A 14,632-nucleotide genomic window follows, 5' to 3' on the forward strand; every position below is an offset into this window, starting at 1 on the left:
GTCGCCACCTGCAGACACCCATGCTTCCCGCCCTCCCGCCCAGCGGTCCCTGCTCACCAGGCCCTGGCTGGGGGCCCGCCCTGCAGCAGAGACAGGGACTCGATGGCTAGGCCTTCCAGACAAGAACATGGGAACTTCGTGGATGGCAGAAAGGTGCTTCTTGTCCAGGATTTTCAAAACTTAAAAATCTAATTTCCTCTTCCATTCCAAATTTGTGCCCTTAATTTCAACTTTCCCAAGTTTTCTCATGCTTTATTTTGATGGCAACAACGACATTAACAAAGTAAAAGGTTAACACAAATGAACATTCACGGACCATGTTCGGTGGCATCTCTGGAGTTGGGGCCCCGCCTTTGACATGCCTGTGGTCACTTCCCGTCAGGTGGCTGGGCCAGGCTGAGCCAGCACCCCCAGTGGGCCCCCATGGGGCATCCTCCCAGCCCAGGGCCCACAGGGCACCCTCCCCGGGAGGGAGGGTCACAGCCGCAGAGGGAACAGCATCAGCCTGGCCCCTCTGCCCCTGAAGCCGCCCAAGCACAGGCCAGCCTGTGGTCCTTGGGTGCAGGAGGTGGCCTCCCGCTGATGGGAGCCAGTCTGAGTCAGCCCACGAGCCACACCCCGCCTCCCCAGCCCATCCGCCGGCCGGACACGTGAAGTGGAGCCGCCTGTGGTGAGACCCAGGCTTGGCCTCCTACAGAGCTGGGACCCCGTGGAGGCCAGGCTGGAGCCAGGGGCCAGGCTCGGTAGGAGGCACGCCTTTCTGCCTACACACAGAGGTATGCTGCAGAATGAATCCACGCTCCAGCGTGTCATGAACCAACCCCTTAAACACATGACTCTCAGAGGGTGGTGTCCTTGGGAAGCAGCCAAAGCTGTGACAGCAAGCGAGTGAATGAGACAGCAGCAGCCACTGAGCACGCAGAGCAGGCCAGGCTGCACCTTCTAGTGGGAGACGCATGGGGACAGGGAGCGGGTGCCGCGTGCTGCTGGCCATCATGCTCAGGGCTTTGCATCTTCGAAAAGAAAAGTTCTCAGTGGATATGAGCCAGGATGCTGAGGCATTTTTTTCTGAGTGATAGAATACATGTTTTTCATTTTCTCTCTTGCTTACATGAGTTTTTGAATGTGCATTATCTTCTAAGCAGAATAAGATCAATAAAGGTTACTTTCCAAAAGATTTGCCAGAGAACCAATTTTACAAAGAGCAGCCCGGGTTGTCAGATGATGTGGAGAAGACAAGAGGTTTCTAGAGAAGTCAAGGGCCCGTCAGCCAGGACCCTCTGTGCAGCAGCCCCAGCGCCTCCCAAACCGCAGCCTGCACCGAGCACCGAGCCACACCCCAGCTCGGACCTCAGGGGCGCGCGAACCAGCAGCAGCCTCAATGGGGTCCCCAGGGGGCTCTACTCACAGGGTGCCTAATCAGCACCCCCAGGTGGACTGAGGGGGCTGGGAGCCCGCGGGGACGAGCTCACACTCCGCTCTGAAGGCAGTGTAACCAGAATGCTGGGGGCAGGAGAAGGGAGAGGCATGCAAGGAAGGGCAGGTGCATCCTTCCCGAAGTCCCCACCCTCTCTGACTGCTGGGCTGGCACCCTTACTCTGTTCGGGCCTCACCCCACTTCCTGCCAGCTCACGTTCCTCCAACCCAGGGACCTTCTCCCCCTGCACCCCTGCTACCACTCCCAGGCCCCCCCACAGATGTCCAGTGCACGCCAGTAAGCCAGGCTGGCCAACTCTGGGCCAGCAGGCAGGCCTCGAACATGCACAGGGGTGCAAGGTGGGCCAGGAAGCCCCTGTGTGTCCCCCAAAGCTCTGTGAGGAGCTGCCCCGGGACCTGGTAACTTGCCCTCCTCACTGCGCCCGAGGCCCTGCCCAGTCCCTCTGGACATTAGCCTGATCATCTTCCTCATCAGGGCTCCCATCCAAGGGAGACCTTCATGTTCACGTCCTCCAGCAGCGTGGTCCCTGAGACCACAGCAGCCTCTCTCTTGCAGTCCAAGGGTGGGGCACAGGGGAAGGGCCGGGAGGTGGGAGGCAGCAGACAAAGACCCTCCAAGAGTCCAGGGCCAGTGGTGGTCACTGCAGGCTGGCCAGACCCTGAAGTTAAACATGGAAGGTAGGTGGTAATCAACAGCAGTGCTGGACAGACCCTGTAGGGGAGGGATCACAGGAGAAGTAAGCCTGCTCTTTCCCAGGGTGCTGAGATAGGAGGTGGGAGTCCAGAAAGATCTACACATGGAGGAGGGGGGCCTGGTCATTTGCAAACTGATACCAGACCCACACAGGAAGAAGATACAGGGCAACTAGCTTCCCAAAGAGGGTGTCGTCAGGGAGCTGTGGTCACAAGGGGCTTGGTGGGGGCATCAGGGCTGGACATGCGTGAACACTGGGGACCGTGGCACAACACCTGAGCCAGGTCAAGCACGTCCACAGATGAAAGGAGGGGTGGCCGGAGCTGGTTCATCAGGGACCACGCACACACACACAACTCAGGAGACCCGTGAGGACAAGAGTCCATGACAGCTAAAGACCCTCGGGGCCCACCCCAGACCAGGGCGAGGCAGAGAAGGGGCCAGAAACAGACCCCAGGCCGTGGTGGGCATCTGAGGAATGTCTGAGATGAATTATGGATGAGACATTTAATAAAACTCTTTAAGAAACAAAGAGGATGAAAGCCCCAGGCACACTGGCCTCTCCCCTGCCCTGGTCTCACTGATGTCCCCTGCAGCCGGCTCGTGGTCAGCACGTCCCAGGGCAGAGGCCACTGGGGTCTTCCTTCCCAGCCTGAGGTGTGAGGAGGCCCGGGCTATGAAGAGCCCCGCCTGCACTGAAAGAGAAAGACACCCGTTGGGGACCCTCAGCAACTCCTCAGAGACCCAGGACTCCCGGGCCCTGGCTTCCTGCTCACCGTGAGGCCAGAGGGCGAGACAAGGACGGGGCAGGGGCCGGGCTGCTGCTGGCGCGCCTCCTCCCACCGCGTGCTCAGCCCCTACAGCGGCTGCCGCTCGAGAAGAAACCCAAAGAGAAGCCCAGGCCCCTTCCTAAACTCCGAGTCTATCCCTGAGAAGATTCTAGTCCAAGGGACAACTTGGAAGGGAGAAGCAAGTGCCCCAGCACCAAGCCTGTGGCGGGAGTGAGTCACGCACACACGGAGGCGTTCTCGGGCCTTTAGATGTAGGGGTGGGCCGGAGCGGAGCCCCGGGCGAAGCAGCAGTAGAGCAGGAAGAGCACCATGGACGCCACGGCGCAGAGCTGCACACCCGTGGGACTCAGGGGGGCGCCCTCCTCCGCGTCGCCCTCCGTGTCGCCCTCCTCCGCGGCGCCCTCCTCGGGCTCGGGCTCCGCCACGTCGTCATACTCCTCCTCCGGCACCGCGGCCCCGGATGCTCCAGCAGCCTCGTCTTTCTCCCCGGCGGGGGCAGCTCCAATGTCCTCATAAACACCTTCTGAGGGCAGGCTCCCCAGCATTCCAGAACCTGCAGGGGTCACACCAGAGCCCTTTAGCTGAGACACTCCCAGCAGTTAAGCCCGCCCACGGGGCCCCTGCGGGGTGGCCACACGTCCCAGGACCCTCTGGACCCTGGGCTCCTCTGCTGCAGTTCCCCACGGACAGCAGCGGCCACACGCTTCCCCAGGCACAGCATGTGGGAGCTGTCCCCAGCTGCATGGAGGACAGAGGGGTCCAGATACCCTTGGAGCCCTCTGTCCCACCCAGGCAGCCCTGAGACTGTGGATTCCCCCATCTGGCCCCTCTCAGAAGTGGGGCAGGGCCCAGCATCTCCAGTCACCAATAACTCATGGATTTACTTCGCAGGAAGTTGCCATAGGCTGTGGTGGAGCGGCAGGGACAGACAGAAGCTGAGATGGGCTAGGGTCTCAAAGCACCCCCCCCCCAGCCTTCCCACCCCCAGGGACCACGGTCAACCCCACCCACCACGCCCACCTACCCCTGCAGGCACCTCTGGCCCGGAACCACCAAGACCCCAGGACCAGGGAGATGATGAGCAGCAGGGGGCCGAGGGCCAGGCCGAGGGTCATGGGCAGAGTCCCAGCCTCCAGGGCAGGCGCCAGGACCAGAGGGCTGCCTGGGAAGACAGGGAGAGGAGGGTCTCGCCCGTGTGCCTGCTCCTCCTGGGGCATTGTGACCCTCGGCCTGGACCACCGGAGCGCCTGGGGGGGGGGGGCACCCAGAGGAGAGGTGGGCCTTGTGCTTCTGTCCCAGCTGGCCCCGAGGTCACAGCACTAAATCCGGGAGGGGGGCCAGGAGGGAGGGGCCAGGAGGGTAGCTCTTAGCGTCCTGACGGCTTTGGACTCAGACTCGGTGTCTAAGAGGACACAGTGTACCGGAACTGAACCCCACAGTTGGCAAGAGAAAGGCCCAGAGGAGATGCCCAGCAGGTGGCCCAGCAGGGCGGTGGCTGGCTGACCCTCCCTGCGCGCTCTGCCTGCCTGGCCCAGGGCACCTGTAGAGACATCCAGCACGGCGGTCCTGGGATCCTGACCTCCACCCAGCAGCCAGGTAGATGCAGGAGAGTCCACAGAACCTCTGAGGCAGAGCCTCTACAGGGCCTCTCAGGGTGGGGAAGAGCCCCCCAGGGTGGGGCAGAGTCCTTCCAGGACCCCTGTGGGTGGGGCAGAGTCCCTCCAGGACCCCTGTGGGTGGGGCAGTCCCTCCAGGGCCCCTGTGGGTGGGGTAGAGTCCCTCCAGGACCCCTCTGGGTGGGGCAGAGTCCCTCCAGGGCCCCTGTGGGGGCAGAGTCCCTCCAGGACCCCTCTGGGTGGGGCAGAGTCCCTCCAGGACCCCTCTGGGTGGGGCAGAGTCCCTCCAGGACCCCTCTGGGTGGGGCAGAGTCCCTCCAGGACCCCTGTGGGTGGGGCAGAGTCCCTCCAGGACCCCTGTGGGTGGGGCAGAGTCCCTCCAGGACCCCTGTGGGTGGGGCAGAGTCCCTCCAGGACCCCTGTGGGTGGGGCAGAGTCCCTCCAGGACCCCTGTGGGTGGGGCAGAGTCCCTCCAGGGCCCCTGTGGGTGGGGCAGAGTCCCTCCAGGGCCCCTCTGTGTGGGGCAGGGCTCCATGCAGGGCCCCTCCGGGTGGGTTGAAGCAGGAGGGCCAGAGCTGAGGCCTGAGGAAGCGCTCACCTACCTGATGCCGAATGTAGGGTGACGGCCTCTCTGTCACCTGCAGGAAAAGTGGGTGGGATCCAAGTGGGAGCCTGGGCTGTGGCCAGCCAATCCACCGGAGCAGCACTGCAGCCCCCTCAGGCTGAAACAGCTCATGGAGATAGCCTCCACCCCAGCATCCAAGGGACCAGCTCAGAGCAGCCTCAGGGCTGGACTCTGCAGCACCAGGGCTGAGGGGGCGCCAAAGGAACCCACCGGGCGCCCCATCCCCAGGCCCTAGGAAGGCCTCACCTACCCACCCACCCAATGGAGGGGCAAACGGAGCCCCGCCTGGATCGCTCACCCCATGGAGGGCACCGACGGAGCCCCGCCTGGATCGCTCACCCCATGGAGGGCACAGACGGAGCCCCACCTGGACCCCTCACCCCATGGAGGGCACAGACGGAGCCTCGCCAGGACCGCTCACCACATAGAGGGGCAGACAGAGCCCCGCCTGGACCCCTCACAGCATGGAGGGCACGGACGGAGCCCCCCCGGACCACTCACCCGCGCAGCGCACGCCCGCGTCCTCCTTGTGCCCGCAGTCTCCGCGGCCCCACGGCTCCGCCGGGCAGCCCCACAGGGAGGCCTCGCTGCCCCGGCACCCCACCTCATCCAGCCACACGGGCCCCGAGCCTGGTCCGAAGGCGGCCCCCGCCAGGGCGCCCACAGCCCGGCCGCACCCCAGCTGCCGGCACACGACCTCGGCGTCCGCCAGGTCCCAGGAGTCATCACACACGGTGCCCCAGGAGCCCGCGTGCCAGAGCTCCACGCGGCCCGAGCAGCGGTCCTCACCCCCGCGCACGCGCAGCTCGCCCTCCTCTGCAAGAGGGGTCTGTGGTCACCGCGGGGCAGGACCCGGATGGGGAGGGGATTGGTGGGGGGCGGGGGAGGGGCGGTGGGGGGGTACCTGGGCAGCTGCCCATCAAGGAGCAATTGAGGGCCTCCCCGGAATCCTGCGTCGTTGTCCCTGATGATCCTGTTGGATTCAAATAGCGGTTCACCCAGCATAAATGCTCAGAGAAGCTTCAGAACGGAACCTGTGGAGCCCAGAGACCCCACCACCCCCAGCCATCGGTGAATGGCAGCCCCTGTGGATGACCTGTCAGGACACTGAAGCTGCCTCGAGGGCCCCCAGAGTCTGCCCACTGGCAGTAGGTGGCAGGGCCTACCTGCACAGGTGATCCAGACTTCCTCTCCACGGGTGCAAGAGCGCGGGTGCCAGGGGGCTGAGGGGCACTGCCACAGCGTGGAGTTCCGCAGCCGGCGGCACTGGATGTTGTCCACCCAGGAGGTGCCCAGGCTGCTGTGCCCCGGCCTGTTCTCCAGCCAGCCCTGCTCCCCGCAGCCCAGCTGCTGGCAGATGATGGACAAGGAGGCGTCCTTCAGGGCGTTACTGCACACGGCCCCCCACGTTCCGTTGTGGAACACGTCCAACCACCCGGCACAGGGCCCGGCGCCACCGCGCAGCCTCAGGGCCACTGCCTCTGGAAGACAAGCCCCTCGGGTCAGGGGCTCTGGAGGAGGAGGCCGAAACCAGGGGCCCCCAGCACCGAGACCCGAGCCAAGCCAGGGCGTCCGGCATCCAGCTCACACCACCCACATCCCCGTCCATCCCCACCCGAGACGGGAGCAGCGGCCCACAGGGAGCCAATTTAAGCCCCAGCTCCAATGCTGCGATCCCTAGTAACTCAACTGACTGTAGAAATCTGTCCCTGGAAGTCACTCAGATACAGAATAACCCTTTTAAACAACATGATCAATTTGGCAGTGACTGTAAAAATTCAACAACAAAAAAGGAATTAGCCCGATCTCCGAGTCTGTCATTGGTCCTGGCTGGTCAGCACCCAAGTCGTGTCTTGTTACCCTGGAGTGGTGAAAGTCCAGGAACAAGGAGTATGTTAAGCCGACTATAACATGACCACACGGTGGAGTAGGACACAACCCTCTAAAAATAAGTCAAAAGGGCCCATAATCAGAAAACATCAAAATACATACATGGGGATAAATTGAAGAATTGAGACATGAATTGCATCTGACAGGATCTTAACTAAGTAAAATAGGCTTAGAAAATAAACGGCAGGAATTGCATCTGTGATAGAGTAAAAGCGGCCACTCAGACCCCCGCCTGTCCCTGCCCCCTCAGCGAGTCTACTCCCAGCCCTGGATCTGGGCTGACCTCTGACCTTCCACCAACCAAATGCACGGGGCAAGAGTGACCGGTGCCCGCTCCGCGCCTGGGCCTCATAGCGCCTGCCTGCCTCTGATCTCCCCTCGGAACACCGCTGCTGCCAGGCTAATCGGGACAGCAGAGTCCCCACCCCTGCCAACAGCCAGGTCCCCTACAGAGGCCTGTCCGCCAGCGAGCACCAGCAACTGCCTGAGGAGCCCAGAGCACGGAGGAAGGAAGAGCTTCAAGCTGAAAACAGTGGGAGTGAAACCTACATCCAAGGACAGAAAGACCAGAGTGCCAGCAGAGCGAAGTGTGAAGTGGACAGCACCTAGAGACCCTCTCCCAGGAAGCAGGAGGAGGGAGCAGAGACCCCACCCCCACCAGATGAGTGACAAGGTTGGGGGAGCCAGAACAATGCGCCTGCTACTTGAAAAGAAATGCAATGACTTAAGTAGAAGCAGTCATCTAAGACATCCAAGAAAGTTACAGAAAACGTTCCTAAAGCAAGAATAGGAACCAAAATCCATCAGAAGAGGCCAAGAGCCCACGCGGGGATGCCCACCCCCTCTCAAAGGGTTTCCCAGAGACCCTGGAGGAGGAAGGAAGCACAGATGCCTCCAGCGTGTGACAAAACCCCATCACTGAGAATAATCGCACCCACACAAGATGCACACAAAAAGCCTCAGAGATGTATGAGCTAAAAGCAAGCAATCTTCCTACCATGCCTCAACAATACTCTGGAAAGAACCGGTCCAGCACACTGAAATGTGGATCAAAATCAAGAATCTAACACAGGGAAGCCCCAAGTCCAAATGTGAGATGGGCTTCCAGCAGCTGCGGAGAAAGGCCCCCAGTGCTACTCCAAGAGCAGGAGCAAGGTGAGCTCACTCTGCCCACCGCAGGGCACCTCCCACTCCACCCCCATCCCCGCTGGCCCACAGGGCAAAGAAGGGGGCGTCAGTCGCTCAGCATCACTGCAGCAGGAGGGCACTGAGGAGTCAAGTGCAGAGTTCTTCAAACCAGCGGGGGAACAGCCCTGGACGTTTCAGTGCAATCCCAGAAAAGCACTGGCCATTACCTTACGCAGGAACACCGCGAGACCCCTGGAGACCCAGCGGCCCTGGGAGGGCACTTGGGTCTCAGCACCCACCTGAGCAGAGGACACCGGCATCCTCCTTGTGGCCGCAGTCGTGTCGGCCCCAGCCTCCCGACGGGCACCGCCACAGCGCGGCCTCGTGGCCCTCACAGGCCAGCTCGTCCATCCAGATGCGCCCGGCCCCGGCCCCGAAGTGCGCGGCCCCCGGGGCGCTGAGCGCGTGCCCGCAGCCCAGCTGCCGGCAGACCACCTGGGCGTCCCGCAGGTCCCAGCTGTCGTCACACACGGTGCCCCACTCGCCCGCGTGGAGCAGCTCCACGCGCCCCGCACAGCGGCCCGGCCCCGCGGCCAGGCGCACCTGGAGGCTCCCTGCAGACGGAGAGGCCAAGTCAGGGCGCTGGGACCCCCGGGAGGGGGTCCTGGGGGCTGGGCCTGCACTCACCGGAGCACACGACGCCCGCGTCCCGCGACACCCCCGCGGACACCAGCGGGGCCGCGGACACGCTGCACCGCGTCAGGCGGGGCTCGGTGCCTGCACAGCGCACGCGGCTGAGCCCCAGGGGCACCGTCCCGCGCGCGGGCGCCGCCGCCTCGTAAGCTCGCTCCGCCGCGCCGCAGCCCAGCTGCCTGCAGACGACGGCTGCGCCGCGCAGGTCCCAGGCCTCGTCCAGGACGCGGCCCCACACCCCGTCCAGGGACACCTCCACGCGGCCATCGCAGCGGCTCTGTCCGTCCCTCAGCCGCAGGGCGTCGGGGAGACCTGGGAGCGGGGGCCGGGGGGAGGAGGACACTGCAGGGCGGCGGGGGCCGGCGGGTGGCACCCGGCCTGTCCCGGGCCGAGGACGCCGCCTCCCAGCGCAGCCCTGTCCGCTCCCGGCCTCCCCTCCGGCCGCGCTCGCGCTGACCCACCTGAGCAGACGGCGGCGGCTGCATGACCGGGGCCACACGCGGGCGCCCCCAGGGTGCTCACGGGGCAGTCCCACAGGTGGGACTCTGTCCCCGCGCAGTGCACCTTGTCTGGCCAGAGGGCGGAGGCCCCGCCCCCAAAGTGGCCCCCTGGGGGCGTGGCCACCGCGTTCCCACAGTCGAGCTGGTGGCAGAGGACAGTGGCGTCTGCCAGGTCCCAGTGGGCGGCACAGAGGGGCGCCCAGGCCCCCTGGACCTGGAGCTCCACGCGCCCCTCGCAGGCGCTGCTGCCGTTGACTAGCCGGAACTCTGCAGGGGGAGGGGGTGTCGGCGTCGCTCCCCTGACGGGCCCCGCTCCCGGCTCTTTCTTCCTTTCACACCCAGGGTGGGGCTCCCGGGTCCCCTTCTCTGCCAGCTCCCCACCCGCCTCAGCGGCAATGCCCAGCGGATACATGTGTACAGGGCTCTGTGCCGGCCTTGGGGTCACATCCCTCTGTCCCCAAAGCCTGCCCGCAACCCGCAGATGCAGCACTTCCTCAAGGGGATGGGCTCACCTCCTGGAAGGAGGCCCCTTGGAGCTGGGCCAGCTGCACCCTGAGAGGGAGGCTGGCAGGGAGCGGGCAGGGCCCAGCCTGGGAGCCCCCCTCGTGGCCTCACCTGAGCACCTGAGCCCCGCATCCTGGCCATGCCCACACTGGTGCCCCGGGCCCCGAGGGCAGTGGAACAGCAGGGACTCATTGCCCACACAGCGGAAGGCCTCGGTCCACACGAGCCCCGAGCCCTGGCCGAAGTGGGCGCCCTTGGGTGTGGACACGGCCGTGCCGCACTGCAGCTCCCGGCACACCACGTGGGCAGTGGCCAGGTCCAGGTCAGCGTCACAGACGGTGCCCCAGGTCAGGCCCCGCCTCACCTCCAGGCGCCCAGCACAGGAGTGCTCGCCACCCACCAGCCTGGCCTCCATGTGTCCTGGATAGGAGACAGTTCTGACATGTACAGGGCTTCTCCGCTCAGAGGTCAGCCCTGAGCCCCACTGTGGACCCTGAGCAGTCCTGCCAGAGGCGATCATCCGCCTGCAGCACGGCCTGCTGAGCACTGGGAGAACTGATGGCCAGAGACCCTCCGTCCCCATCACAACAGACGCTGCACAACCTCTGCCTGCCCGGGGCAGTGGCATCAAGACCCTCCTTGTCTCAGAGGCTAGGTAATGGCCCCCTGAGGGCATGCCCCCAAGGGCACCAAGGAGAGTGGACACTTTACCTCATTTCCACCCAGAATGTACCAGGATCTAAGAGACCAGATTGTTCCCACTACTGACCCTGACTTGTGTGAGACCCACAATGGTCACAGTCAACGCAGCACAGACGCGGCACACGGCCGGGACTGCACCCGCCCTCGGCTTCCGGCCCGCACCTCTACTGGGCCACCCTGCACTCCAGAGGCAACGGCTGTACGTGCCCCCGGCTCCATCCTGTGCCCTCACCTCTAGGTCTCTGTCCAAATCAAGGAAGAGCTACAGAGTCCGTTCTCAAGGAGACTTTCCTGTCTGCCTTCACTCACCTTCCCCGGCCTGCTCTCGCCTTCGCCACAACAGGTGGGCTGCACAGGGGCCATCTCCCCCACGTTGGCACCCCAGGCCTCAGGCAGGACTGGGCCAGCGACAGGCACTCCCAGGGCGCACTCTGCTGCAGCCCACTTGGAGCATGGAGGGATGGCCAGCCCATGGCCAGCTCCCTGCTGTCCCCACCCCACCCCACGCCAGGATGGAGGGTCCACCTCACCTGAGCAGACCACCTGGGCATCTCGCTGGAAGTCGCAGCCACTGCGGAACTTGTTGTTCAGTCTGCAATTCCGGATGGTCAGCTCATCGCCCACACAAGTCATGTACTTCCTGGCAACGCTGCCATCTTGACGGGGGGCCTGCAGGGCAGGGCCGCACCCCAGCTCCTGGCAGAACACCGTGGCCTCCTCCCGGTGCAGGCCACAGAGACGATCCACCCCGTTCACATTCCTGATCTCAGGGAGCCCCGCACAGGGGCTCCGGCCCTTCACCAGCCGCACCTCCCGGAAAGTGCCCCCTGTGAAGCATAAAGGGCGTCGCGCACAGTGCAGGCTCTGCTGACCTCAGGCCTTGATGACAGCCGTCCCCAGCAGGGCCCGGCCTGAGCCAGACCAGCCCTGTGCCTTGCTGAGGGGTCAGCGTGGGGCTGCTCAGAGGCCCTCCTGGCTCAACAATCTCTGGACACCCTCGTTGATTTTTCAACAGACACCTGCCTTCTCGCTTTGCTCTGGGCCCCACAAACCACCCTGTGGGTCAGTTCAGACAGGACGTGAAGTGCCAGACACAGCCCTAGACCCTCCAGACAGACCTCCAGGGAGAACATTCGAGCTGGCGATGGTGATAAGATGCCTCCATGTCCACCCCCTCACTGCGCTTCTGCCTGCTTGTGCATTCTCCCTCGGTCTCTCCCTGGACAGCAGGCTTTGTGCAGCCAATTTCGTACTGTTTACTCATGGCTGCATCCCCGGCACCCAGAACACTGCCGCTGCCTTGTAAAGAAGGGATTTCTTAAGCAAAACACAGAGGCCTGCTGACACAGGAAGAAGGGAGAGCTGAGAGCCGGCCTGTCTCAGATAGCTCTGGGGGCCCCCACCGAGAGCCCTGGGACCCCTCGTCCCCCCACACCCCAGCCCACGACTTACTGGAACACAGAGCCACCACCACCCACTCGTAGGGGCACTCGCTCTTCGTCCAGGGCCCCAGGCTGCACCCCCAGAGGGAGGCCTCGTCTCCCCTGCAGGACACGTTGTGGAGCCAGGGCCGCACCGCCTCTCTGGGCAGCGGGACATACTTGGGGGCGCCCACAGCCCGGCCGCAGCCCAGCTGCCTGCAGACCACGGACGCCTCCTTCAGCGTCCACTCCCAGTTGCACACGTGTCCCCAGGCCCCTTCATGCCAGACCAGCACCACCCCGTCGCATGGACTGGGCCGGTAGGCCAACCGCAGGTCATCGGGTCCACCTGCAGATGGAACGGGCCAGTGAGGGCCGGCAACAGCAGAGAGTCGGTGGTGGTGACGATAGTGCCTGGGGCCCCTGCCAAGGCCTGACTCTGAGGCCTCCATGCAAAGCCAAGTCCCGCACCGCAGAGCCGTCCAGACAGGTGGTGGGGCAAGGGCCCTGAGTGCCCTCCTTGGCCCGCCGGAGCCCCCACATCCTGGGTGACCGCAGGCCCGAGGCATGGAAGTCCCCTGTCCTCTGCCTGGCACGGCGGGCTCCTCCCATCACCCATCCCAGCCTCCAGCCGAAGGTCATTTCCCAGCAGCCCTGCAGCCCCTCATCTTCCTGCTCACCCCCACCCCACATCTCTGACTGCCCACCCCCTGTACCCCAGCTCACTTTCCTGGGGGCTGCCTCCTGGGTCTCCAAGAGTCTCAGCCGCCCCTTGACCTTCCAGTCCCACCGGGAGCAGGGTTGCACTCCTCACTAGGCCCCTGCACCCCGGTCTTTCCTGCACAGCCCCCCTTGTCTCGGACCCTGGACTGTCCTCACCACACCACAGCCCCGGAAGCCCCTCATCTTGGCCCCTGGACCCTCCATCATCCCACCGAGCCCTGGGCTGATGCAGGGGGGTCAGATAGCCTCCGCAGGGACAAGTATGCCCAGCTTGGGCCAGACCACCTCCAGGGCCTGTCCCGGACTCGTGGGGCAGGAGAGAGAGGGGGACCCCCAGCCTTCAGTACAGAAGAAGGCACACTCCTCCCACCACCCTCCAGGCCTTCATCCACCGCTCCCACCCGCTCCCAAAGCCCCCTCACACCCACCCCTGCTCCTCTGGACATACATGTGCACAGTGTGCGCCTTTTTAACACAACCCATCACCCCTCCCGCCAGCCAACCTCACTGCGTTTCAGAACCCAGCCCCCCACCCTTCACGCGCTCCAGCATCACCCAGACCCCACCCCACCCAGCGTGTCCCTCTGTCTGGCTTTCTGTCACCTCCTGCTGGACCCTGGATCAACCTGCCCAGTGACCTTTCCTCCCATCAGCTCCCAGGGCACCTCACGGGGCCACCCTCACCCCCTCCCCAGCCCCAAGACACACTCACATGCGTCCACACACAGCTGCCCAGACTTCTCTCACACGCATCCCTGCCTGTACTCGGCATTCACTCTCCACCACTCTTCGCGCAGACCCGCACGCAGACTGCACGGCGCCCTCTCACCCAGCCTCTCTGTGCTCTCTCCCAGCAGGACACCCGTCCACAGCTCCTGCCATGACCTAGCTCTTGGCTTCTGGACCCAGCAGCCCCCACCCCCCACCCTGATGTGGCTTCTCTCCGGGACTGGCTCACCTCCGTGGCCCAGCACCAAACCACACTCACCATCACAGCCGGGTGCCCCCAGCTTGCCTACACCCACCCACCACCTGCCTGCCCCAAGGGAAGGAGACGGGGCAGCTCCCTGCAGAACCCATCAGCATCCCCTGTCCGTCTGGGTCACTGGGGCCAGACACCAGCCATGTCCCTCACTCCATCTGGACTGTGGCCAGCCCTGCATCCTGGACTCCGAGTGGCGGGGCCGGGGGCTCTGGCTCACCCCGGGTGGAACCTGCTCAGTCAGCGCAAGGACCAGCATCTCTGGGTGTCTGCACTCAGGAGCCCCACATGTCTTCTGCCCTAGGACGTGGCCCCACTTGGGCTGAGCAAGACCCCAGCAGACAGCAGACAACACGGGACCGTCATACCCCAGGGCCTCAGCCTCTGTGGAGCAGAGCCTCCAGAAGGTTTCATGGGCGGAGGAAGGAAACTCTTACCAGTGGGGGCGGCCCTGGTCCTCAGGAGGAGGATGCCAAGGTCCAAGACCCAGAGAGCCACCTTCATGGCCCTGCAGCTGCAAGCCAGCTCCGCGGCTCAGCCTGTGCAAACGCGGGGATCACAGTCCAGGGCAACACATAGAAGAAGGGCCATCAGCGGCCCCTCAGGACCAATGCTGCCACGAGGGCCTTTCCAGGGCATATCAGTGGCTCCGTCTCCATCTGTGGGCAGAGCAGCCAATGGCTGGCGGCCCCGAGCATCACCAGACCGAGCAGGGGGCCCGGCCTTCGGGTTTCCTCCTCTGCTGAAAACGCTGACAGGGTAGCTGCACTCAGTCCCCGCAGACAGGCAGGTGGTCCAATGGGCTCACAGCCACAGCAGCAGCCAAGCCCTGCCCTCCACCCAGGCTTCAGCTCCCCATCATGGGTGGTGACACAGTGACCCCAGACATCATGGGGACCAGCAGGGACACAGTAGGAGTCCCAAAG

At 64.2% G+C, this 14,632-nt stretch overlaps 1 protein-coding gene across 1 annotated transcript; it reads right to left on the reverse strand.

The window, feature by feature from the left end:
• Positions 1–233: 233 nt before the first annotated feature.
• Positions 234–14,260, reverse strand: LOC122446663 (scavenger receptor cysteine-rich domain-containing protein SCART1-like). The gene is made up of 14 exons (XM_043477135.1): positions 14,144–14,260; positions 12,033–12,350; positions 11,111–11,407; positions 9,985–10,298; positions 9,336–9,639; positions 8,869–9,186; positions 8,481–8,795; positions 6,330–6,644; positions 6,068–6,136; positions 5,665–5,979; positions 5,141–5,176; positions 3,947–4,084; positions 3,260–3,475; positions 234–2,826 (listed from the first exon to the last, which is right to left on the reverse strand). The coding sequence occupies exons 1-14, from the start codon at positions 14,208–14,210 to the stop codon at positions 2,639–2,641; spliced, it is 3,210 nt and encodes a 1,069-aa protein (XP_043333070.1). The 5' UTR covers positions 14,211–14,260; the 3' UTR covers positions 234–2,638.
• Positions 14,261–14,632: the final 372 nt, after the last annotated feature.

This window comes from Cervus canadensis, chromosome 8 (genome assembly GCF_019320065.1).
Source record: "Cervus canadensis isolate Bull #8, Minnesota chromosome 8, ASM1932006v1, whole genome shotgun sequence".
NCBI lineage: Eukaryota > Metazoa > Chordata > Mammalia > Artiodactyla > Cervidae > Cervus > Cervus canadensis.

What these genes read in the sequence shown, in the direction of transcription:
- LOC122446663 (XM_043477135.1), bottom strand. Translation starts at nt 14,210, where the DNA reads ATGAAGGTGGCTCTCTGGGTCTTGGACCTTGGCATCCTCCTCCTGAGG. An exon ending in GGTGGTGGCTCTGTGTTCCA is followed by an intron (nt 11,408 to 12,032) that starts GTAAGTCGTGGG and finishes TATGCTTCACAG; the next exon opens with GGGGCACTTTCCGGGAGGTG. An exon ending in AGCCGCCGCCGTCTGCTCAG is followed by an intron (nt 9,187 to 9,335) that starts GTGGGTCAGCGC and finishes CCCCGCTCCCAG; the next exon opens with GTCTCCCCGACGCCCTGCGG.